Source organism: Neopelma chrysocephalum, unplaced genomic scaffold (genome assembly GCF_003984885.1).
Source record: "Neopelma chrysocephalum unplaced genomic scaffold, ASM398488v2 Primary Assembly neopelma1_59, whole genome shotgun sequence".
NCBI lineage: Eukaryota > Metazoa > Chordata > Aves > Passeriformes > Pipridae > Neopelma > Neopelma chrysocephalum.
Window position 1 is genome coordinate 28029144 of NW_020897714.1, and position 26727 is coordinate 28055870.

The 26727-nt window shown below is 48.6% G+C and overlaps 1 protein-coding gene across 1 annotated transcript in view; it reads right to left on the reverse strand.

Annotated features, from left to right (window-relative positions):
- The window catches only part of LOC113965770 (sodium- and chloride-dependent GABA transporter 1-like), a 35669-nt gene extending 14869 nt beyond the window's left edge, over nucleotides 1–20800 (reverse strand). The window contains exons 1-4 of the mRNA XM_027679613.1: nucleotides 19879–20800; nucleotides 8260–8606; nucleotides 2948–3079; nucleotides 2178–2278 (exon numbers count right to left, since the gene is read on the reverse strand). Of these exons, the coding sequence (XP_027535414.1) occupies nucleotides 2178–2278; nucleotides 2948–3079; nucleotides 8260–8500 (474 nt within the window). The 5' untranslated portion in view covers nucleotides 8501–8606; nucleotides 19879–20800. The remainder of the gene's footprint in view (nucleotides 1–2177; nucleotides 2279–2947; nucleotides 3080–8259; nucleotides 8607–19878) is intronic.
- Nucleotides 20801–26727: the final 5927 nt, after the last annotated feature.

The window sequence follows — 26727 nt, forward strand, 5'->3', positions numbered from 1 at the left end:
TTTTGGCTAGCTTCACTCAACAAGTGGTTGGAATTTAGTGCACAAAGAATAAACAGTTTCTTACCTCTCATTTATACTAAGCTCCAATGCTTAAAAAGCAACATGGCCCTGAGAATGGGGGCTAACGGGCTGTCTACTAGACTAGTGGACTAATGTAACACAAGCACAGGAGTAAATTTAAAGCATAAGAGCTGTTTCATGCTGTCTCCTGCCCCAATTATAAGCAGCACAAAGGGATTCCTGGGCAGTGTTTACGCTGTAGGTAGTAGCAGTGTGACGGCAGCACACCACTACAGATTTAATGTGGTCAGCTCTGGCACTGTGAGCGCTGAAGCTGCAGTGCCAGGGGCCCTGTGAGCGTGCAGGGCAGCTCATCCATGCCATGTAGTGCTGTGGCCAAGGCAGCCCAAGAAGAGCAGTTCAGATATGTCTCAATGTGTAACAGTCTCTTTTCCCGAGCACAGTGCATGTAGATAAATGCAGAACAGCTATTCTGTGATATGAGGTGATTTCCCTCTGCAGATAAGACTTCGGGCTCCAGCTCGACAAAGGTCTAAGATGTTTGTATCCATCACTATTCATCCACGAACACTGACCTTTTTAGAAATATTATCTGTGTTTTAAGTGTTTTGTGGCATCAGTGCCTTTAAATGCTGCCTTCACTGCTCCGTCTGAATCAGTTCGTTCCAGGAGACAATACCTTCCAACGTGCTGGTTTGGCAGAAGGGTGGCTGTTGTAGGGGAGTGGGGGACATTCAGTGGCCACCCAGGCTGCTCCACCCACACTGTGATTTCACTGAAAAATGCTAACTGCACTGAACTAAAGGCCATGCAGCAGCCCTTCAAACAAGTGCCTTGCACATCAGAGGAGCTGCACAGCTCTTACAAGGAGGGGCAGGCTGGGGAACAGTTTGTTGCTGCTCCATTTCCTCTGAATTTCAGAGGACAGAAACTGCAGAAGGCTCCTATTATATATGAAGCTTGGCTCCTATTATAGTTCAAAATACTCCTGGTCAAATTTAGGAGGGACAGGGGACCGACATCAGCCTAGGTTTTATTATACCTTGGCTCCTTTTGGGAATTTAGAATTATCTCTGGTAAAAGAAAACATCTTGAGTCAAATACCCGGACCTGCCTGTGTACATATGAGCACTGTCAGCAGCTGGGTCTGTGACACCCGGATGTACCAAAGCCTCATCTTGCCCAGGGATGGGTAGACCTTTGTTCATTTGGGAATCCTCTAAGGGTGCATCTATTCATCCACAACCTACAGTTTTGTTCTAGATCCAGGACCCTACAGTGGTACGTGGTTTTGGGGGTAGAAGCACAGTGGGGAATGCCAAATGGAATAATTTAGTAAAAGTCTTGATAGATATTTGAAATTTTGCTGAAACAAAAAGTAAAACTGGATGTACAGCATCATAACAGCATTTCATGGCTGTATCTAAATTAAATTTAAAAAGATCCCATTTGAACCATGCGGTTTTTGTCTTTAAAGCTGCAGGTTACTCAGAGAGTTATGTTAAGGAAACTCTTCCCGGTTTCTGGGCTGAAATTAATCATTCATCTACCAAGAAGTTGATACCAAGAAGTGATTCTAACCTTGTATGGTAGAAGACCCTGCTATAGGAGAGGAACCGACCATAAACCATAACGTCAAAGCACATGCTAAGGGAACATCACAAGCAGATGTCTAAATAATTTCTCAATCATTTTCCCAGCAGAAAAAAATCCCCCAGATTGTATGTATCAAGAAAAGAGTGAATAAGAACTAATTAAGGTCAAGACTAAATCCTGGGAAAGACCCTGTTGTAACAAAACCAGTTGTGGAAGTGTGTAGCTCTTAGATTTGAGCAGCTCTAGAAATACAACAGAGACACAGGGTGAGTTTTAAAGACTGATGTGAGTGGGGAACGGTTCTCAGAGAGGGGATGGGACTGTCCCCTCTAGAGGACCATCCTCTTCAGAGGCAACATCAGTACCCATCAACACTACAACACTGCCCCCAGGGCTGATGAACCTCTTCAGGAAGGGTCCAGCAGGATGCTGACAAGGGCTCTTTGCACGAACTGCAAGCAGCTAGTGCCTGTTTTGTGGCATAAACCACTCAGCCCCCACAAAGGAGTGAGGACCCAGAACACGGCCAATGTCGTGCTGCAGATACGCCTGTGACTCACCGCAGTGAAAGAGTTGAAGAGATAGTAGAGAGCCCAGGCAATGATGACAATGTAATAGATGTTCAGCCAGAAGGAGAGAACCATAGCTGCCAGTCCCACTCCTGCAAATGAAGGTAGAGAGCAGCATCAGTCCAGGTCTCCGGTACCCAAGTGAGTTCACAGGCACCACAGCAAGTTTTTTGGCAGAACCAGAAAAAGTGAATCAGCTCATCAACACAGGGTGTGCTACAGTTGCACTGTGAGCTGGGCAGCAAGGGAGGCTCATTCCCTCTCGTCTCTCACCCGCCCATCTGCACAGGGAGAACAGTGCTACCTTTCCGTCTACTACGAGTTCTTTAGGCACAGAGCCCCATGAAAACAGGATCTGGTCACTTCCCTGGCAGAATTGCACTTTCCCACATTCAAGGCATTTCTAAATCACCACTGGTTTCTAGAACACAGTTACTCCAAGCACAGCAACAGGTTCATGCCCCCTCTGTACAGCTTTCCCATACAATTAAGGTAAGCCTACATAGGGAGGCTTGGAGCAACAAAGAGCCTGTTTGCTTGCTTGGAGCAACCAGAGCCATTCCATCACAGCCCATACTGCTCTCACCACACAAGACTGCTCAAATAGAGCATAGTGATGTTAATAACTGCAGACATCAGAGCCAAGGACAGTTGGATAATAATACCACCCCATCCCAGACCCAAGGGATTTGCTGACTTGCTCCTCAAACCTTTAATGGAATCTGTAGTTACGTGCCATTGGTTTCACAAACACACAGTACCTTTAAACATGGGTGCCAATCTCCAGACTCCCAGTCCACCGACCGAGGTATACTGGCCCAGAGCAGTTTCCAGAAGGAAAAGAGGAATCCCAGCAAACACCAGTGTCAGGAAATAGGGGATGAGGAAGGCCCCTGAAAGAAGGAGCAGTGTTATCAGACAGCTTCCTCTTTTACCATGAAGCAAATACCTCCAGCTGCGGTTTCTTGCTCCACAGCACCCACGTGAAGAGGAGCAGCCTTGCTTGGAGACGACAGTTTCCAGCTGGAGTTGGTGTGTTCCATGAGTCTCCCACTGACATCACCACTGCTTTACCCTTATCTGTTCCTATCACAATGAGTATTTATGTACCCTGTGTACATATACACCGGCATCACTAGCTATGCAATGCCAGTCTCACTTTGTTGTTAGCTATTCGGCAATTTGACCCAATCTGACAACAAACCCAAAACTTGGACACTGACACTGGTAACTTATTCTTGTTGATGCTTTCTGTCTTACCTGCAGCAGCTTTCAGTTCTTCACCATGAGGGAAAAGTGCAAAGGAATATCTAGCATTGGCCACTGCTCTCTTTTTTTATAGTTATTTCAGTCTTTTAAGAAAACTGCGACAAAGGCTGTATTTTCTCTCATAACAGTGCTATATACCTAGCTATCCATGTTTTAGATTTCACCCTTAAAATTCCTGGTAAAAATATTACTCTTCTCTATGGCCCTGTGGAAATCTCTTCACTATAAACAAGGTAGTGCAGCCATTCACTAGAGATATTACTGGCACCGAGTTATAAGAAGAGGGAATAGAATAGGAGAGCCTTGCTGTGTGATTTGAAGGCTGTACATGTTCAGGTCATCCTGACATTTAGGACTTGGGACAAAGCTCATTTTCCACCTTTCTCATGCATGTGCTGGAGCATGCCATCATCCCTGAGGAGGACAAACTCTGGCTGGGGACAGAGGGGGGACACTCAGTTTGCTCAGAAGCAGCTGGCCATGTTTGGGACAGCACTGGTTTCTGCACTAGCCGAAGGGCTGAGCTGTCAGTATGAGTCTTCTTCTCCAGATAATAGTGGGAAAGCAAAGACAGAGCCAGAGAGCAAAGCCACTCCGGAGAGCTGCGGCCCAGCTTGCACCTGGCAGAGTCAGGCTCCAGCAGCTGCTCTCTGAGGGTAGGGACGCAGTGAGGCACAGCCAGGGATGCTGGCTCAGGGGACACCCAGCTGGGAACGCCTGCCTGCCAAGCAGGGAGCTGAGCCCAGCTGGGAGAGGCAGGTGCCAGCACCCAGCATGGGAATCTGTGGGAGGCAGCATGCAAGAGGAGCTGGCAGTGGGTGGTGGGGAGGAAACACTCTCCGGGCCAGCAGCTTGATGACCATGAGCCTGAATCACAAGCTGGCGTGGAAGCACAGGCTCTCAGCTTCACCAGCAGCCTGGTGAGGAGGAGAGAGCAGCTTTGAGCAGCGCTGCACACTCAGCATCCTCCCTTGTGTTCTTCCTGGCCACCACAGGCTGCAAGGTCCACTCCCCTTTGGAGGCCTGCAGGAGGACACGGATGCTGCCACCCTGCCACTGTGGAGTTTGGAGGCTGAGCTTATGAGCAGTGCAAGTGTCTTCCTCGCTTCTGTGCAAGCAACTAATGAAATTTGGCCACAGCCCTGATAATCCTGCATTTTTCATCCGCAGCAGGCCAGGAAGGTTTGTAGATGAAAGATTTTATGAGACTATTGAGAAAAAAACAACAGATGAACTTTTGGACACAGGTCTTTTGTCCAAAAATCCTCAAGAATATTGGAAAATCTGCAAACCAGGGCACTGATAACAGCCCCAGGTGCTGTACAGCCAGAGTGGAAATCAGTTCTGAAATTTGTACCTAAAATCTGCAGGTCTCTGCCTAAATCCTTGGCACAGAGAGAAAGGAATGGTCTTTAATCTCCGGCCCTGGATGAGCTGCTAAAAGGTCTGGTTCACATCCTGAGCCTGCTAGAAATGGTTGTGTGTGACCTTGTGAGAATCCCAGGTTGTCCCCGAAGTCCATGGAGTTAAAGGGGTGATGGTGCTGGTCCTGCCCTGCCTGCTCAGAGCACTGATTCTTGGAGGCACGGAAGGATCATACAGCCTGGCACCCACTGAGCAGCCCCAAATCTGCCTGCAGTCTCCAGCTCCTAATGACATAAAGCCAGGAATAACAATTAATCCTTAAACAAGGAACACTGCCCACGAATCAAAAGTTGAACATTACAGGCTGTTACATGCCGTTAGTTTGAGCCTCAGTGTGCAAAAGAGGAATGCATGATGCTTATTTAAAGAATTGCTTTTCTCTCAAGTTATTCAAGCTCAGGATCTCACGGATAATTTTTAGCATGCACTGAGCCGCATTTAGAGTGAATTTAGAGTCCGGTAAAACCCTGTTGAGATCAGAAGGACTGCACGAGGTTAGAAATCGGCGTAGAGGCTGGAGCGTTAGGCACATCTGGGCACATCCAGCTGTGTGCAGAGCCAGCAGGGAGCCCAGGCATCAGTTTGGGCGAAGCCTGCTCCCCGCAGCCGACGGGCCGTGCGCTGGGCTGCCGTGCCCGGGGCTCCCTGCAGCGAGCAAACCAGCCGTGAGCCGATGCAACGTGACAGCGGTAAGTGAGACGACAATATTTCCATTCAGTTCAATTTGCCTGTGCGTAATGGAAGCAGCCCACACGACCGCGCTCTGAGCAGCGCACATGCAGGACGCTAAAATTAGAGTCCCACCCACAGTCTGCTCTGCTCCGGGGGCGCCTCCGTCGGGGCAGAGCCAAGGCGGTGCCCACCCGATTGCGAATCAGATGCCGTGCGACCCTGCCTCGCATCGGCTCCCGGTGACGCTTTCGTGCGTCAGCTCTCCCGCCTGTCTCCAGCATCGGCAGCCTCCACTCGCCGCTCATTATTGCCGGCTGTGGGAACAGTCGTGCCTGCGAACAGCCAGACCTGGTAGGGGTGAGAGGAATGAGGGATCCGGAGCGCCACGGACGGCACGAAGCGGCAGGCGAGGCAGGGTGTTTGGGAGGGGGCAGGCACCGATCCCTGCCTTTCATCGGTCCGGCGCTCCTGCTCACAGCCGGCTGGTCCCTCTGCATGCCTGCAGCTGCCAGGGCAGAGATCACCCTGCGTGCCATTGCTCATGCTAATAATAGTGCTCCACACCTCCACAGCATCCTCTGTCCTACGTTCTCAGCTGATTTTATAAATAGGGTTGATTTTAGCTTCACAACACCCTTCATCTAATTATAGGTATTGTCACCCCCACCTTTATGTGTGAGGAAACAGCCATGGGCATCACAGATCCAGCGTGAGATTTGAGATGACACAGCAGCCACAGGGCAGATACTGGCTGGTGCTGGGACTTAGCCACGGGGCTAATGTTGTGTGAGGAGGGCTGGCAGTCAGGTGCTGGAGTGTGGCTAGATAAAGGTGACAAATCCACACCGTGGCTCTGTCATTGGTGGCACAGGTTCCCCTAGGAAGGCCTGGCTGATTCCCATAAACCTCACTCAGCTCAGCTGCATATTTATGCCTCTACACAAAACCCAAAGAAGATGTGGATGTCCCATCCCTAGAAGTGTTCACGGCCAGGTTGGATGTGTCTTTGTGCAACCTGGTCTAGGGAAAGGTGTGCCCACCCTTGGCAGGCAGGTGGGAACTATCCGATCTTTAAGGTCCCTTCCAACCTATGATTCTATGATCTTTAGGATCCCTTCCAATTTGAACCATCCTATGATTCTATGCTTCTATGAAAACAACATACTCCACTAAAATCTTTTTGTCAAAATTGATAAATGTCTGATCTCCTGCTGGAACTCACTCCACATGCTTCAGCGAAAGAGCCAAGATACCATGGAGTTACATGGACAGACTGCTTCAGGGAGCTAGACCCTTCTCCTCTTTTCCAGGGTTGGAGGAGAAGAGCACTCCTACACTACCTGTGACACGGACAGCAGAAGTGGATTTGAGTCATGAGAATCAAAGGCAAAAGGAAAATAAAAACGACATGGAGAAGAAGCATGAAAAGAGACCCTCAGAGCAGCGTGAATGAATGTGGCACCAAGGACAGCGACTCTGGGCAGGGAAGAGCTAAGAGGGAAGCAAAGAGCCACGTGGGAAGAGTAGCAGATGATACTAAAATTATATATACAACTTTAAAGGGGAGGAAAAGGGGTTTGGACTTGTGTGGGAAGTCTGAGAAATGGTTCAAGGAGGTGAGCAGCTCTTCAAGGTGCGGGAGAAAGGTTATTTTGATAACAGGCACAAACGATAGGAGAGCTGGGCATGGAGTGAGGAGAAGAAAGAGCCTCTGTTCTACTAACACCAGTCCATACTATCCTCCCAAAAAGCATCTCCCTGCTAGGCTGAAGAAATAGCACTATTTTAGAGGGGAGCTGAGGTACAGAAATTTATTTTCTGACTTGATCCAAGACATGCAGAAGGTCTGTAGATGGGCAGGGAGCTGATGCTCCAGATCTCTTGATTTCTAGCCCAGAAGTGTTTCCCCATCTGCCTGCCTTTCTCTAGCCTTTCAGTGGTTTGGCAAAGCCTCAGCAGATGATGGTAAGGAAAGGATGTAGTGATGCAATAATAAAGAGAATAAAAAGTAGCCGGTGTTAGTTGTCTGCAGAAGAGGGCACTGCTACCAGCTGCATCCCACTGTAAGTGGGTTCTGCATCCTTTGCCAGCTGCCTGCTTGTCTTATGGCCTCTGTTTTCCAGGCCTTAGGATGGAGATGATAACTGTGACCCTTCTCGCAGCACCCTAGTAAGTCAAAGCTCATTTCCCTCCGTAGATGATGACACGTCATCGTGTGTACGTGTACATAAGTATATTTGTTTGTAAATACGTCTACCCAGCCCATGCAAAGCTTCTAATCAGAACTCCTTAGACATGTGATCCAAACTCACAGGAAAAACTGTTATCCCTTGAGAATACACTAGGTTGAGGAGAACCTCACCATTAGCAGGTTTCCCTGGGAGCGCCCCAGCATCCAACTGGGTGCCTATGAGCATAGTCCTCCTTGTAAATAAATGAGGACAGTCTTTTCTGTAGCCCTGCAAATTTGGACTGCAAAAGCTTGACAGAACTCAAACTTCTTGTTTCATTTCTTCGTACAACTTCTTCCCAGCTTGCACTTGCTAGTTAAGCCCACAGATCTGAGAACTAGTTTCCTGACAAGTTAATAACTCACATCATGAGGGAGAGCTCTCAGCTGGAGGATCAACCCAGACACACCAAACCAAAGCCTGTTCAGGGACACGGCTGCTCAGGGATGAATACAGGCACGGTGTGTTTCTCTTACCTCCTCCATTCTTGCCACAGAGATAAGGGAAGCGCCAGACGTTGCCCAGACCAATAGCGTAGCCCACACAGGACAGCAAGAAGTCAAATTTCCCCTTCCAGGAACCTCTGTCTGGGAGCTCCTTCTTCTTCTTCTTGGTGCTCACAACCTCAGGGGTGATGGGCTCTGGCTCCTCCAGGGCTGCCTGCTTCACCTCGGAGGGAGAGTTCAGCTCCACAGAGGGGTTGTCCATCTTGCCCATGGTGACTCAGATGTGTGGCCACTCTCGCTGAGGGGCTGGAGGAGCAGTAAGGGCAGCTTCTGCCTTGGGCGAGCACAGATGAAATGGGAAGCACTGGGCAAAGCTCCTGATGAGAAAGGAGAGAAAGAATCCTGTGTCAGTGTAGTGGACTTAGGGGAGGGTCTTGCTGGGTCTGAGGCGGACTCACTGGGTAGACTGGTGCACATCAGTGCAGCCTATCCATGCCTCCCTGCTTTCCCCGGAGAGGAGGATAATTTTGCCTTGCTCGAAGCTGCCCTTCTGAGGAGTTGTGCCCATATAAACTGCTAACAACAGACTCAGACCTGGCTGTTACCAGTACATAACAAACCCTTCAACTCTCATCTTATCTCCTTCTCATCCCAATGCTCTGTAGGAAAAGCTCCTGGACCAGTACACATGTGGGTGATCCAGCACAGAGCAGTCCAGGAAGAGAGATATATCCGGCATGTCTGAGTGACAGTGGAAAGGGGCATGGTGGAGGTGCCACATCTCCCAGGTCTGGGGCCCAAAACTGAGTGCATCAGCCACGGAGCCATCTGAGAGATGGTGTGCCCTAAGGAGTATATAACCATCACACCAAAACAATTCGGAAAGAGAGCGAGAGCAGGCTGTGTTATTTAGACCTGTGTCTAAAACAATATTGCACTCGTGTCTTGAAAACTAAGTGCAGTTCTCCCTTCTTGTTGCAGAAGCTATTGCAAAGGCAGAAAAAAGCATGAAGGAGAGACAAAAGGATGCTTAGAAGTGTGGAGCATCTTCCACGTCAAGAGAGGCTAAGAGAGAGAGGGTCCATTGTCCTGTGGAAGAGGTAACTGACAGGGGCCTATAAATGTATTATTGTCATAGAGTATGAATATTCACCATTTCTGACATAGGAACGGCAAGAGATTGAACCAAGACAGTGGGTGGTAGGTTCAAAGGGATCAAAAGGGGATATTTCACAAAATGTGCAGCTATTGAGCAAGAGTCCCCACTGCAGAACATGATGGATGCTGAGAGTTTACATGACTTCAAAAAGGAAATTAAGGGGAAAAATAATGGAAGGAAAATCCACCAGGATCTACCACTGCAGTTCAGGAAAACCCTGAGCTGTAAGTTATTGGAGGTTGAGGGACTCTTCCAAGGAAATAACACTTCCTACTTTTCCTGTTTGTATCCTCTCCACTCAGCATCTGCCCTCAGCCAGAACAAAAGACAGGGGACTGGCATGGTCCTCCACCAAGGACAATGAGGGTGACTAGTACTACAGTCTCCCAGAGAGGTCTGTTGACAGAAACATTCCCAGATACACACATTGGAAAACAAAAACAACCAAAAATCCCACCAAAAGCAAAGCAAAGTAAACCAAACCAAACAACCCCCCCAAGCACCACTCCCCCACAAAAAAAAAAAAAAAGAGAGAGAGAGAAGAAGAAAGGAAAAAAAAGAGAAAACCCAAGATGATATAACATAAAACACAGCAATGCTGTGAAGATATGTCCTGCTCTAGCAGTTAAAGTTGGCTTTGCTTGAGCTTCTTTCAACATAGTTGGTCTCTACTCTTGTCTCCTAAGCAAACAGTACCCATTTATCCCATGGGATGCTTGGGGGACTCATTAATTAGAGTTTCTGAAGTGTCCTGGACAGAGATGGTCCCCCAAGTCCAGGCTTAATGTCAGTATTGACTCCTGCTTACTACAATGATTACATCAGGTGGATTTCCTTCCCCCACAGAATTCATCGCTGAGGTTAGAAAAACTGTATCAACTGTGAAGGGAATGGCTGAACAAGAAAAAAAGCCCTGTAATTCATTCTGGTAAGTCAGTGGAGAAGCCAGAAATCTCCTTGCTGTGGGATGAAGGCTGTAACCAAACCCTCTGAGCTATGGAGCCCACACCAAGCCTCACAACTCCTCTAGCCTGAGGATGGTTGCAGGTAAGCCCAGCAGTAAGTGGCAGCATGAAAATGCTTTCTGGGGAGAAGACACCATTTCACAGAGCCCATGAGACAGATGCCAGAAGTATTGCAGGACACCCAGAGCAAAGGCTTTGGTGAACAGATCCCATTTCTGTCCTACACCTTGTGATAGCACTGTCACACCAGCTCCTGGCTCCTCAGTAAGGAGCAAAAGGATTATAAAGAACATGTAGGAGGAAAGTAAAATAAAGACAATTTATAAATCAAAACAGAAGAAATAGCACCAAAACCCCTGGGAAGAATTCAGAGCTGGGCTAAGTTAGGATAATTAGCTATGCCTGGAGACATAACAAATTAGACTCAGCAGAAGCCATTTTGATTTTTTTTTCCTGAGACAAAAAACAGTAGGTAAGCTGCTATCTTAAAAAAGTATGTATGTATCCTGCTCTCTTTTCCCTGTTCCTGTTGCCACAATTCTGGAGAGATACTGCAGCCAGATAATCACACCTCATATTTCATATTCTTGGGGTAGGATGATAGAGGAGCAGCAGACCATACTGCCAATTTCTTCTTACCTGAGAAGTGAGGTCCTTCATTTCCAGCTCAGAAAGAATAAGCTATATTTATAGAGGTTTCTCCACAGTCAAGAAATTGAAAAACAGTCAAGAGGACCCACTGAAGATTCATCCCACCTACTGGTCTGTCTCCTAGAGTGATGGATGATTAGGGCAGAAGAGCTCATGCATGTCCCACAGCCTGGCTGTGCCATGTCCTTCCCCAGACATATAGCCTTGACCAGGAAAAATACAGGCATCAGTTGCTCCAGGCTAAGTGTTTGACTCCTATGTTTAGACACCAGCTCACACGCTAGACAAGTGGTCCTACTGCAACAAAATGCACCAGCCCCTCCACTTATCTACATGGGTCTCCTCCAGCACAGTCACAGGGCTCTGTCCTGTGCTGACAGCCTAGAGAGAGTAGAGTCAGTTCAGCAGCTGTCATGTCAGATTATTCGTTCTGAAAAGCACACGGCGCTTGGGGCACAGCAAAATGCCTGAAGGACTCAAAATGATAATCAATAAGAGCACAGCTACAAGCTGGAGGTGGGCTCTGCTTCACAAGGACTTGAAAACAAGGTCAAAGAGTTCAAATATGACACTACAGCTGGTTTCTCATTCGGCTTCTTCCAAATACACCATATTCTGAAGCCAGGACTTTCAAAGCAATCAGTGAAAGCTAGCACCATAAACCCCTGACAGCAAAGGACTGAGTTGTGTTTCACTGGGTTGTGCAGAAGGCCTGGTCTTCTCCTCCTCAAGTCAATAAAAACAATTGCCAACGTCCTCCGCGGGTGCAGAGCCAGGCTGAAACACATTCTGGAAAACAGTCCTTCCCCTCCTCTTTTTTGAGGGATTTTGCTTCAAATAAGAAAATAGCACTGAAAAAGTATTGCCTCCACTTGAAATGCTGCCACCTGAAACTGCTAACAACAGTGACCTTTTTACTTTTCCCTGCTTCAGCATGAAATATTAACAATCTCCTCAAATTTGACAGAAACCAAAAATTTCGAGGGCATAAAATTGCCTGAACTGAAACAGCACAATGACCTATGGAAACGTGTGTAAGAAATACTTACACACACATCCCCACCTCTTATTTTTCAGTGCCTTAACAGCCACACAAATCGCTTCTGACCCATGCAGGTAGAACCACAATTAGTTTAATTACACAGTGCAGGCTGTTGTTCAGTCAATTAGACTTTTCCTTCCATCCACACCATTTTAATGACAGCCAAGTAGCCTCAAGGCTCTTGCGTCTTGTTTAGAGCCGTGACCAGCCGATCAGGGCACAGCAGACTCTCGGTCGATTTTCTGCTCGCTGCAGCAGCAACATATGCTTGACCTTCCCGCATCCGTGAAAGCTGGAGGGTCTGGGGAAAAGCCCTCCGTGGGAGCCTGAGGATGCTGGCAAGGTGCCGGCCCCACGTGGAAGCCACTCAGGGCTGGAGCATTGCTGCCCTGTAAAGCTGGGTCAGGCAGACAGGACTTGTGTTTCACAGCCCTCTCCATGTTCTGACCAAGGGGCAGCCACTGCAGTCACCCAACCTTTCATCTCCCTTCCCCAGAAGACGGGCAATTGCTTGGTCACAGGAGAAGTCAGCACTCACAGAGGATGTGAGAAGAAAGCAAATCAGTTCTCCTGGGTGATGGAGCTGCTGGGTGGCCTCCACCTCCACCCCGTTTTACACCCTCTTGCATAAGATCTAAGTTGTTGATGCCCAGGTCTGACCTGCAGCTCCTTCCCAATGTCCCTCTTCCACCAGCAGCCAGGGGTCACCCGCATTGCTCCTAATGATGTGGCAGGTGAGACTGGCACCACACCAGAACCCTATCCACACGAGCAGAGGGGGCAATTAGAGCATGACCCACATTTCATAAACCATTAAATGAAGGGAACATCTGCATGAGTCAGAATACATCTTGCAGCCCCCAGCCTTGATCCCAGGAGGGCTGTGGCAGTCCCTCAAAGCCATGAAAAAACAGGTGAAGAACCTCTGAGCTTCTGGTGCTGGCTGCATCCTGCCATGCAATCTCTTTGCCAAGGAGCACCTTCCTTCTGTTACACATTCAGGAGGAATGGGGTCAGCTATTCCAATGCCCTCCCTGTCTCCAGATGCCCACTTGAATCTCCTCTAGCTCCTCATCCCTCAGGGGGAAGTGGGCTCAGATCCTGCTCCTGGCCACAGATTGTTCTTCACTCACCACTGCTGCTCTCACCTGGGTGTCTGGGGCTGCCTTATGTTCTCCCTAAGGAAAGCAGGGTTTTGTGCCTTTTTTGAATGATGCAAATGATGCAGCCTCTGAGCCATTTTAGTGCTCTCATTTAAAGCTCATCCTGGCCCCTCGGAAGCTTCCCCAGGAAGCAGAGAGATGGCAGGACTCTTCTTTGGCTCCTGCATACTGTCCTGACTCAACCCAAGCCACCACAGCAGGAAGAGGATCAAGGCCAGGCCACATCCTGCTCCCTTCATGGCAGTCTCGGAGCAGACTGCAGGCTTCCAGATTGGGAAAGACAGACAAGTGGCTTAAAGGCATCCCCGTCTCCATCCTCCTCAGCAAAAGTACCACATCAAAAAGATTAAAGGCCTATTTCTGCTCATTTTAAATGTGCTGATTAAATTTAAAAGCGTTTTCCTTTTCTTATGTAGTGCAAGCTGTCACACTGGGATGCCAGTTTCATGATGTTGGTAGTTTATACAGCTTTGCTACGTTATTCTTTTGCCCTGCCTGAAGCAACACGGACATTTTTAGCCCAGCTTTCTTCTACAAAGACCCATCTGTCTGTTCCCAGTTACATTTTGAGTTCACTAGTGATTTTCACCCATGCTCAAAAAAGGAGAACAGCTATCAAAGATATCAAGTTCCTCAAGAAGTAGGGAATGGAGAGAGAGAAGAGCCTCAGATTAGTGGTCCTCCAGAGGAAGGGAAGTGGGGAGATCCCTAGAGTGCACAGAGTGCACAGAGGCACGAGTGTGCACAGAGCCAGGGAGGAGGAAGGCAGCTCCTAGAAGGGCAGCCTGGAAACAAGGGAGACAGGCAGAAGATCTGAGGATGGGGTAGACTTGGGGACTAGAAAGGCAGTAAATAGTGCCATAAGGGAACTGTCATCAGAGGTGGAGGTATAAAAGGATATTACGAAGAGAAAATCAGGTATCGTTAGTTCTGCCGAGCAAAAAAACCCCATCTCATTATTTCTCTTCTAAGACAGAAGCTGCTGTTTTGCACATATTTCTCCACTTTTTTCTGTACATACAACCCCAGAATAACATTCATTGGCCTCCTCTACCTGCTTTGTTCCTTGCTAAGGCACAACACCACTCCAGGGAGGCTAATGGAAAAAAGCCTTCCCAGTGCCTTCAGTGAGAACATCACTGGGACAGAAATACCTAGAAATGAACACAGAGAGGGCAATTTCAGATTTCTCACTTGCCTTGTACCTCCTGTGCCCTTTCATGGCAGCCCAGCATGGTGTGCAGGCACCGCCACCATAATGTGGGCAGGGATCCCTGCTGGCCTCTTCTCCCTTTCCCCCAGTGAGTCTGCACTGCCACAGCTCAGCTGACGCAGCCTGAGTTACTGCTCACACTGGCCACTACCTTACCAAAGCTGTGTCTCTGAGTTAAGATTTTAGCACAAATCCTGATCTGCAGCAACATCCTCAGTGAGACCATGGCCTTCACAGGAGTAAACTTCTCTGTCTTGCCAGGACTCACGAGTACTGTGCAAAAGGCACAGCTATGCAACACGTGAGGGTGAAGAAATTATAACTTCATACACATAGAGCTGGATTTGATGTACCTCCAGAGACGCTGCAAGTGCTTATTTGCTGTATTTGGGTTGGTACGCTTTGGGATTTTTTTTTAGGTGGCTGGTTTTTTTGTTAATGAAGTCATTGAACAGAGCAAATTGAACAATATTAGTCTTGCAATGGAAGGTGATGAACTTCACTGTGATCAAGGTCACAGCAGCTACTGAGCACCTCATTCAGAACATGGCACCTGTGAAAGTGCCCATCACCACTCTGGCACATGTAATTCAGCTCTGAGAAAGACTACAGCTTCAGCACGCAGAGCATAACATTGTTTTCCTGCTGCAGCATAGCCAAGCCAAAGAGAAAATCTGTGTCCACTTTCAGATGCCAAATTGTTTGTTCTCCTTCTCCATGAAACTGGAGAGATAATTGTGCTCCAGAGTCCCGAGGCTGCCGCAAGGCTCCCTTTGTTCGTGTGCTTTTTTGGGGTGGAAAATAGAGAACAGCAAAGCCAGCTGCCTCTGCAGGAACCATGCAACAGCATTGCTAGCCTCCAGCCCCTTGGCTGAGGTTTTCCTTGAAATAGCCCAGAAAATGTGCTCATTACCCAATAAGAGCACCATCTCCTGCTGTCTAGGATCAACCTGCAACTAGCTGGGCATTATTGTCTCTAGTACTTAAACATTCAGATCTTCTCCTCACCCTACTTCTTGTGCTAAGCTTGATACAGCAGTGCAGAAGGAGCAGCTCTTCTCCCAGGAATCAGGCTATCAGGAGACAAGGCAGATCAAGAAAAGGCTGTTGTCCCCGTTGCCTTGGCTGGAGACCAGAGCCAGATCTCACACATCCATTGTGTACCAGGCTGCAGACCCTGACCCTCCTGGGTCAGGGACAGCCTTTACTTCATGAGCATCTCCACGGGGGTAGGCACAGCACTCACTTGCTCCATCCCCAGCAAACAGGACCCAGTGTTGTGGAGACATCCAACCCAGTATAAGGACATTAGTTGCTTGTTTCTTGTGTCCATTAAGTTTCTTCAGAAGAAAACACATTTCCAGCTGCAAGTCTTCAGCCTGACTTTTGTTCTCTCAACAAAATCCCAAACTGTCGCAGAGCTTCTCACAGAGGGAGAAGAACTGAAATTAAATGTGCTGGAGGTCTCCACTAGATGCTGGCAGAATCACAGCAAGGTCACCAGCGAACTGAGGAGCCTTTGATATCCATGCTGCAGCTCCAAGAAGCACTCACAGGAGATGGGGAGCAGGGAGACAATAGGAGGGGAGAGACGAGATGTGTGGATGCGTTTGACCAGAAGACAGAGGTGAGATGAGGAGGCCTTCATGTAGGGAGTGAGTCACCTCCTTCAGGGTCACAGTCTCTTGGAGATAGATAGTAAGGAAAGGCACAAACACAGTCCCCAGAAACACCTCAGCAGCTGTACAGGCAGGGAAGATGAACTCCACTGCCACAGACCACCAGAGCTTGCAGAGCCTCTGCAAAGGGGTGCCCAGAGCATGAAACACTGTGTTTCGAGTTGATCCTTGGGGTTGCAGTGCATTAGGATAGGAAGGGCTGTCCCAGCCCCAGGGGAGGGGCAGCTGAACCCATGCCTGTTGTGTGCATATCACCTAACCCATCCCCTGGGTCCTACCCACTGGAGACCCTCCCCAGGGAAACTGGGTTTTCACATAAGTCCTGATACAGCATCTTTACTGAGCCATCATTTGTGCTCACTGCATCTCTCCCCAGCCCACAGGCTATGTAAGAAGCCCCCAATACCATTTTCAGGTGATGTTCTGGGACTGTCACCTTTCCCCTCACTCTGCCTGGTAGCACCAGCTCCCCAAATGGGAACAGGGGGCTGCTCACCCAGCAGGGAAAGGAGCAGCACCTGCAGGTCCTCCCCAGCCACCCCCACTGCAGCATGTGGGGATTGATGGCTCCTGCCCCACTTCTCCATTGCAGCAGAAACAGCCTCCCCAGACTGGCATTTTGCTCATAGTAAGGAGGTTTTGGAGATTGGTTGCTACACCTGCCTGTTAACACCAAGGGGAATCCAGTTAGCTCTGCATGGTAGTGACAGATGGAAAAAATGCTGCCTTCCCAGCAACTGGTGTCTTTGACCAAGGGGACATTGCAATGGCAATGGCAACTGACAGAAGAAATTTAGGCATAACAGTGGTGCAGCTGTGGGTGAAGCACAGACAACACCTGCTCCTGCTTTGGGCACCATACCCACCTCACACTGCCCCAGCTGAGCGCCAGGCAGGCAGCTCCCATTTCCTCACCTTTCCAGCATCTTTTGGGAGGCAGAAGCCATCGTGCATCCTGCCTTGTCCCCAGGGTGCTGCACCCCTCAGCCCTATCCAACTCAGCACGGCTGAAAGAGAGCCCAGCACCAGTAGCAGCTCTTCCCCAGGGATGCTCATATGGGCATCCCCACCACTGCTGCAATGTTCCCTTCAATGACCCCAGTGCTCATACCTCCAAGACCAGACACTGCTGTCCCAGTGGTGTCCCAGTGTCCTCACGATGCCAGCCAGTGGTGGGTCCTTGGGGTGCGTGGAGCTGTTCCCGGAGACACCAGCCCAGGGATGCCCACACTGACCTGCTCCCACGCGCAGAGCGGAGCTATGAGCCCCTCCTGCCGCAGGGCCCTTCTCCCCCTGCCTCACCCCACGCAGCTCCTCAGTGCCCATATCGACGAGCCCTTAATGAGCTTTGAGCTCACGTCCAGTCAAATCAACACCCTGCATGTCGCGGGTGGGGGGGCGGGGGACCCACAGCCACTGGAAAATCACACAGGCTCCAAGGGCATGGGCAGGAGGGAGGGCAGAAGCACGGACAAAGGGCTTGGAGCCAAAGAAAGGGGGAGTCAGCAGGTGAGTGGGTTACAAGGAGTTGGTTGCACCCATGTTGCTGCAGCAGGTCCCGCAAGGATGGCTGCAGCAGTACATAAGAGGCTGTGCTGCAGGTGCTGTGCACATCTCTTGCCGTCTATGTTTGTATTTGGACAGTGTCTCCACCGTTCTCTGCAAGCAGAGCTGGCTGCATCCACACTGAGGATGCAGAGGAAGGAAGGTTGGGTCTCTCTGTCCATGAGCTTCTCCTGCTTTCACACAGCCCTGCCCAACACAGCCCTTGCACAGGGCCAGGCTTGCAACAGTGTGGCCCTGGGAAGGGGGAACAGGGCAGGCAGGGTTTAGGAGGTATAGCCGCAAAGGACACTGTGGTGTCACTGGTCAGGTGCATTACTGGCTGTGGGTCAGGCTTCTGGGGTGGAGGGGGCAGCCACAGGAAGAGGGATACTTCTCATTTGAAGTGTCAGGTACCATACATCAGCCAAGGAAAGGAGCCACATGTGAATGACCAGTTTTTTGGTGTGTTCCTGTCATTGTCTCTAAAAGGGGTTGTGTGGGACCTTTATTTCCCTTTCCTTTTTCTTTCTGGGGTCCAAGACAATGTGCATCCACTGGGCGTACAGAGAAGTTGCTCTCAAAAGCAACACGTGGGAGCTGCCAGCTCTGTCTCATTAGGGGCAGCATTGACAGAGGGGCAGGGGAAGGAGCCCAAGTGAATCGAAGTACAGTTCTCCCCAGAGATCACCAGCAAAAACAACACCTTTGCACTTCACCTGCTCCTGTCTTTGTGTGAAAGCAGAGCTAGGGATACTTAAATTAAGGACAAGTACATTTAGCGGCTTTCAGTGCTGCGGAGACAACATGGTGACCTGGATTCCTCCCATACCCCCACACATGTGTACAAAGGCTTGTTTCACCCCACTCGTGACATTGCACCAGCTCCCTGGGCGCTCAGGTGGGCTGAGGGTACCGTGGCAATACCACACTTTTTATTCCTTGTTATTAAAACTCACATTCTTTAAAGGTCCCCCCTGTCCCCTTAGAGCAGGCAATCACACCATAACCCACGACAGCTAAATCTAGCAGAGTTCATCTGCCAAAGCCCTTAACTCATACGGATGGGAGGGAAAACATGCTGCCTTACAGCTTTGTTGAGGTTGCTGCTCATGGTCCCATCTACATCTGTGCTAATATCTTGCCAAGAGGCCATGTTTAAGGAACGCATTTCAGGCTAAGTGGTCCCTGGAGGAACATAGATGAGGCAGTAAGACTCCCATCAGGTTATTTTGGCCATTAAAGGAGAAAGACAGTGGTGCCAGGAAGGTTGGCAAGGCTGGAGAGAGGGAAAATGGAGAAAGGAAACTGTTTTTACTGGGTAAACCCAAGGGGGGGGTTGAGAGCTGAGTGGGAGGATCGCACACAGTCTGGAGGCATCCTGACAAACAGGCATCCTCTCTGAGCTGAAGCAAATGCAGTGAGTGGTATTCCCTTCTGAGAGTGGGTCTTACAGAGCACCCTGATCCCTCTCCTCTTCCAAGGAGCCCGTGTCCCTCACACCATTCTGTGAGCTTGAGAACCTCTTATTTATCAGCAATAAAGTCAAAAGAGAAGTAAACTACATCTATCTCAGAAATCTTTCCTTTAGACTCTTGTCTGGGATAAAAAAACAGCCAGTGAAAATGTTGTGCTGACCTTGCCCCCCGGATACCTCATTCTGTATCTCTGAAAGTGAGCACAGCCTGCACCGGCCAGAACTGCATGGGCAGGGAGCATGTATTGCAGAACAGGGAAATCATTACTGCCTGTTGTGCCATGGAGCACTGCTGGAATTGCTGCCAGATGAATCCTGCAGGAGCAAGATCAAGCCCCAAACCTGGAGAGCTTTTTCTGTGGCAGGGGGGTTGGAACTGGACGTTAGAACTAAGATCCCTTTCAATCCAAACCATTCTGTGCTTCTCTGAATCACAACTCTTGGTGAAAGCAGAACTGGCAGAGGTATGCCTCCCCTGTGCCATGGGAAGTGTGCAGGCACAGCCCTGGATGTGCTGGACCAGGCAGGAGGCTCAGCTCCCTCTTGCCCGCCCAGCTTTCTTTGCAGTTGCCACAGGGCCCAAGCCAGGAAAGGGCTTTCTGAATGTAATACTGTTAACGATTAGATTTTCTTTGGCCAAGCCAACCAAATTAGAGCTGGTACCTGCAGGTAGTTTCAGTGAGGAGCCAGAAGCAAAGACCCTGGCCTCCTTTTGTCAAAATTAATGAAACTTCAGGTACCAAGATATTGTAACTCACAGTTTTCTGAGCCTGGCATTAGCCCATCCATCACTGTTCCCTCTTGGTCTTCAGTCTCTCCTCAAGCCCAATTGCTGATGTGACACCTCCTAAAATAAAAAGACAGGGAGAGGCAGCAGCAGTTTGCTTGCAGGGTAGGTGCAGATCTCAGGCCTGAGGAAATCAGTCTGTTATATGTGTTCTTCACAGTTCTCCACACAGTCCAGGCTGAGGAACACCTGAGAATTGCAGTGGGTCAACTGGAAACACCAGTTACCATAGGAAGCACATGCTTTACTGGAAGCACAGCAAACCATCACCCCACCTCATGCACTTCTGCTCTTGGGAGAAAACAGGCCAGAAAGTAGCCATTTCTGCTGAAGGGATAAAAACTGAATTTAAAAGCAATGAGTCTTTTCTGTATCGCATTTGTTGTGCGAGTTAGAGGCAGAAGCAGGCAGTGAGTATCAAAGGCATTGGAGAGCAAGAATGTCTCTCAGCATCAGTCTGAGCATCACCTTCTTTTCCAGAAGAAAAGGAAGTGTGACCAAGAAAAGAAGAGACTCCATGGATATTTCATACTTGGCAAGAACTAGACATGGACTGGTGAGCCCAAATGGATTTCGGAACATGCCTTAGAAGAGAAACAGAATTTGTTTGAAAAGATGGTATTTGGAGCTGCTCTCTTGGTTATTGTCCATAAACATTCACGAAACTAAATTTTGATTCACCAGTGTGTTCTCAGAAAACGGGATCTTGGCAGGTACTCAGAAAAATACTCGCTGGCTTCAGTATTTGCATTTGAAGCGTTTGGGCTGCCACCTCCAAAGCTTTTGGTTGCTTGGGAAGCATCCAGCAAAAGAGCCCAACCCCACCATATAATCTGTGTGAGTAAACATAAGTACAAAGAGTGTTTTCTGAATAACAGCTATTGGACATGATGACAGTGGTGAAAGCAGCCAAATAATCAGGCTAGACATCTCTTGGTTTAAAATTCATTTGCAAAAATCATTAACACGATCATTGCAAAATAAGTAGCAGTATAATCACTTGAGGATAATTTGCAAAGAGGAATAGGGCTGCACTCATTGAAAAGGGCTGTTATGAGATACAAGGCTGCCTGGCCCTGACTAAGCCCACTAAGTCCACCACCTCCAAAGGGAAGCAAAGATGGTCAGCACAGCAGGGCTCTCAGACATTGCTTTTTCGAGCCCAGTCCAAGGCCTGGTCTTCTCCTCTGCTTTTTTGGGCCCAGTCTAAGGGATGGTCTTCTCCTTTGCAACCTCAGCAATCCCACCAACCTGCAGTAGGGGCCAAGCTGGCCAGCCTCCTTCCTCCCTGAGCCGGCTCAAAGCTCAGGTCTGGTCTGACTCCTGCCACCCAACCCATCCTCCCTCAAATAGTGGTCAGTAGGGAATAGACAGGGAAAATGTGTAAGACCAGGATAGGAAAAGCAGGACAATTCCTTGTGCTCAATCCTGCTGACTTCCACCCACAGGTGCTCTACATGACTCCCAACACAGGGGGCCCGTTGAAGACTCCTCTGGTGGGGTCTCGGGTTGCTTTGCCATTAATAGTGGCTGGACTATTAATATCCAGTAACACGGTCACCTGCCAGCCTGACTGGCCTCTTCTCCCTAGGAAAGAAATTCAGCTTCTCCTGATCTTGTGTAATCACTCCCAGTCAAGTTGGGATGAGCCAGTCCTATGGCATAGGGAAAGGTCTTGCCCCACACATTTATAGCCCTCCACAGGCTGCCAGCCATGTTGCTGGGGCACACAGCTTCTATGAAATATCCTTTCCCTGGAAACTTGTCCAATACTTTTCACAGATAGTACTTTTATTTACAATTACCTTCAGCCACTGGTATTAAATCTACATTTATGCCGCTTGCCCCTGCAGCTGCTAGGAGCCCTTGGGAGCAATTTCATCAGGAGATGACTTATTTCAAAGACTGGGCATTTTTAAATCACTCCTGCTGCCAGCAGCACAAACAAAACAGAACATGGTGAAGGAATAAAAAATGTAAAAGAAATATGGCAAGAACAAAGCTGAAAATAAATACAAGAAAAGAAAAGGAATTACCACCCCTTGAGGAGATTAAAAGTGACCTGCAAAGGAAAAATAGATTGGGTTGGAGCACTTCTGTTCAGGGCTCACCTATTCATCTTTTTCCACTGGAATACTCTGGAGACAGAGAGAACTAGTGAGATAATGTCACTGGATATACTGGCAGTAAGACTTTGTCAACGGTGAAACAGCCAAGTTCTGTTAAGCTCAGTGTTTTTTCTGTTGTTTGTCCTGTGCACCTCACCATAACTCATGTGGTTGAGAAACACCTGGGAGAAAAACTTCCTCTGCTAAATATTTATCAGCACTGACCTTTCAGTCAGCAAGCAAGACCTGAAGGACCAAGGGTCCCCCAGCACAAAATGAAGAAGATCAATCTGACAAGTCTTGGGAGAAGAGGGGATATTAGGCAGAAGAGAAAGAAAGCGCCACTAAAATAAAATCCATGCATTCAAAGGGGTCATAATGGCATTTTCCCTACTCTTTCTTTCAATTAAGAGCCTGTACCACCAGTTCATGTGGCTAGAATTCTACTAGCTGCATGACCATTTTTTCCATTTGATTGAAATAAATAGGGCTGTACATGTGGAAGTTTCTGAGAGAAGAGAAACACACTGCTACACACAGCGTAGCACGTCTGGGGCTTCTGTCAACAGCTGAAGCACAGTGAAAGCTGAGCCCTCTGCACCCTCACGTCTGCTTCCCCAGCCGCAGCACAGCTGGAGGTGGTGCTTGAGGATGGCCCACACCTGTGGGTAGCCCAGCCCCGTCCTCTGATGGGGCTGACACCTACAGCATATCACCGTGACACAGACTCAGTTTCCTGCTGGGCAAACCAGACCTGAGCTGCCCTTCCAAGGTATGAGGTTTAATTACCAGCGCTCACCTGCGGCAGTTGCCGAAGAGCTCTCGAGCTGATTGCTGGTTGGTCTCAAAGCACTGGTGAGAATAAGGCACCTTTCTGTGGGCTTCCAGCTTTCTCCAGAGGTGCTCTGAAGGCCAGAGAACCCAGAGTGCAAGAATGCCTGGGGTCCAGGTGGCACAGGGACACTGACGTTCCCAGGTGGCCCCAGAGGCCATGCACCACTGGTGTCCATGGTGGAATTTGGGAGCAAATTCTAAGTGTGGCAGTCTCCTCTTGCCCCCATCTTCCCAGCTGTCTTCCCTGCCACAGGAGTATCTGAGTGAATCTGGGTGTCCAGTGTCCCTGTGATATGCACCTCCTGCCCAGCACACCAACAAGGAGCACAAGGCCCTGGGAATCAGAAGCAAGTGACATTACGGACACCAATCATGGGATTTCTGCAGGCAAAAGGACTTCTGGTAGGACTTGTGTAACAGCAGTACCTACCCACTGCAGGGTGTTCCCTTAGGTCTTGCCTACCCATAACTAACCAGTGTTGCCCATCTAAATCAAAACAAATTAGGCTAAATTAGACCAGAGCAGCCCGCTTTGAAATGATTATTCCAGTTTAAAGACCATTTGGGTAATAAGTGGACATAGTCACGTTGATGAAAGTGGGCCTGTATCTGCAGAGTGTTTTGATAAATGGAGCTAAAAAACCTGATCATCTTTCAGTCAGTGAAACTGCTGTCACAAGGGACTGGGAAGATTTAGCTCTGTTGCTTCTAATCCATCAAAAAGAGTGTGAAAAGTAACATGGTGTTCAACTTAGCTCAAACTTGATCCTGATGGACTTAATGTAAATTAAAATTAGTGTGAATGGAACATAAATAGAAGCATCATCACATACTCTGGAAGATTTAACTGAAATCACATACTCTGTTAAACCAACCTAACTTTAAAGTCAGTGTGCCCTTAGGTCTAGTTACATCATTGGTGTAGCTCATGTGATTTTTTTCCCTCTTTATTAAGAGGCTTATGTTGATAAAAGCTCTGAGGTAGACACTTTAAATCAGCATAAGTACAGTTATACTGATGCAGCTTATGCCACTTCCCAGTACAATTGTATGGCAATGCTTTCCTACAGGGAGAAGCCTTATTGCACAGCTGTTTGACCTCAAAAGCACAGGAGTGGGGGGAAAAAAGTGATAGATGTGGAGGAAAAATAGGACAGATTTGGATATGAGATGCAAACCAGGGCACATTACCAACAGAGGCAGCACAACCACTGCCCACCACAGGTGCTCCATCATGATAAGTACATGGGCCTTGGGGACCAAAGGAGAAGGAAGAGCAAAGGCCTGGCTCCTCTGTGAAGTGCCACGCAGGTGCAACCTCATTTATCACCACATAGGAAGCGACGGTGCTTGCACCGAGAGGGAAAATGTCTCCAGCCTGCAGCCATGCTGCTGCTTGCCCATGTGATGCACACAACCAGAACTAGCCCTTGTTTGCAGCAATTGAGTTTCACCCCCTCCAGGGAAATCGCTCCTATCGATAGGATCGGACAGTGGGAAATTGCTTTGCCATCGTTCGATGTGTCTTACGTCAGCCTGCCTGAGGGACTTTGGACAGAACAGCCAGAAGGTGCTGCTCACAGTTCTGCCCACAGTAAAACACCCTTCCCTTCCTTCTAGAGAGGGAAGAAGTTTTGGAAAGTTTTACCAAGATTACAAGTTACCTCCACTTATAGTTGAAGTCCAGAAGCTCACAAACTCAAAACGTCAGCAGCCACGCATTTACTCACCGGCCTCTGTCACAACATCACAGAAGTGGTGTAATTAAGACAAAATCTACCAAAGCATAATTCCCCCAGATGCCATAATACACACACACCCCCCCATGTGGAGATCTGGAACATCTCAGGTCAGCATCTATAACTTTCCAAAAGGGACCGATCCCTTTTGCCTTTTTCTTCTTCACCTGAAATCTCACCGGTGCACAAAGACCAAACAGCAAAGGTTTTGCTGCTGCCTCACCTGACCATAGGCCATTGCAACTGCTTGGAGAGACCCCCCAGAAGTAATGATGCAGGTCGGCATCCTCCTGCCCTACTCCCAGCTGCCCAGCTCCAACTGCCAGGAGACAAGGGAAGCAAGAAAGTAGGACTGAGCTTGACAACCCCCAAATGCAAGGGAAATGCCACCCCATGTCTTGAACTGCAAAAGAGGCTGGGCTGGGTGTCTTACTGAAAATAATGTAAAATTTTAAGGCATGAAATCATAGAATCATAGAATAGAATCATAGAATCAGCAGGGTTGGAAGGGACCTCCAAGATCATCAAGTCCAACCCTTGATCCACTACCACTGTTGTTACTTCTAAAAGCTGGATCTTTTAAGTGTGAGCTGTGGCAGGTAATTCATTAAAAAAAAAAAAAAACAACAAAAAAGAAAATTAATTCCGAGTATTTTCCCAACTTATTGCTGTAAAATCAATATGTTCTGAAAGTATTCAAATATCCTCTGCCCACAGGCTCTGAAAAGAACTAAGTGTGTCTGACCACACTGCTCACCCATGTGGAGACACACACTCCCACGCTTGGGCTCCTGGACAAGGAGGTTTATGGGTCAGGAGGACTAGAAGCTGCTCCTGGTCTTCTGTCTGACTTGGCTGGCAGCTTATGCTTGAGGTAAGGTGTAAACGAGTTGGAAAGCTGAGCCTTGCAAAAGCCTTTTGGAGTGGGAGAGCCCAATGCTGGTGATGGGAGACAAACACACATGGGACAGGATTGCATGGGGCACAGGAGAGAGAATTCCACCCTGTTACACAACTAGTATATATATCACACCAGTGCAAGGGGAGCCACACCCACCTGGCCTGTCTGGGGTATTCATACCTCATCCAAAAGCATAGCACAGAAAACTAACACTGCCAAGGTACGTTTTCCCCAAAGTTATGAGATTAAGCCTCAGCACCAGGCCAGTTCCCATTGCCGGACTGCCTCCCACCACCCCAGCTAACCCAGAGGCTAACCCAGGGTTACTGATTTATACTGCTGTACCTTGCCACTGGTGGGATTTCTCTTCAGCAGCTCCTGGGCCCCCTTGTGTGCTGCTTGCAGCACGTCTGCTTCTGGAGAGCCTGATCAAGAAACACCGGGCTACAGCTCTCAGGTCATCCTCCCCTCAAAGCTAGAGTGTGGGGAGGCAAGTTCATGCTGCACAACATGGCAGTGGCCCTCCTCCAGGGTATGGGAAAGTGACAGGTTGCTTTTATGATTGGGGGTGGGTTTATTCCTCCATGAGTAAAAGAAGCTTATTTCATCTCCTGTTGAAAATACGAGGTCAAGAAAGGCACCAGATGGCCTGTAATCTCTCATCTTTCTCCAGAGACCACTATCTACACCATGGTACAACAAAAACTGCACACTCGATAAAGCATGTTTTGGAAAAGTTTAGTGGCCACTGGCAAATAATGATCCAGTGAGAGCACGCCTCCAGTCCGGAGCAGCCCTCCCAGTCAGCTAGCGGGATAGAGCTCCCCATCCTGGCTGTAACCCAGGCTGGGCAGGAAACGATTCTACTGCCTGTAAAAAAACAACAACAACAACCACCACCACCGAAACAGGAGAAAAAAAATCAAAAGGCCATTTCACAGAATGGTCTTGGCATGTCACCAAAAGCAAGACAGGATGGAATTGCCCACAACTGGCTTTGCACAGACATAGAAAGCATTTCTCCCTGGGAATCCCTTTCCTTTCCACAGAGCTTTCCAAGCTCAAGCTTGACAAACTGGAACAGACAGCTCTGAAAATACATGTCCCCCTTCGCAGTCGTGGGTCAGGGATTCAAAACAGACCCAGGATCGTGCTCCAAAAGCAGTTGAGGAGGGAGGGCTTATTCTGAGTTTAAAAACAACACAAAGCAAAACAATCTCCCCACTGCCACCTCAAGC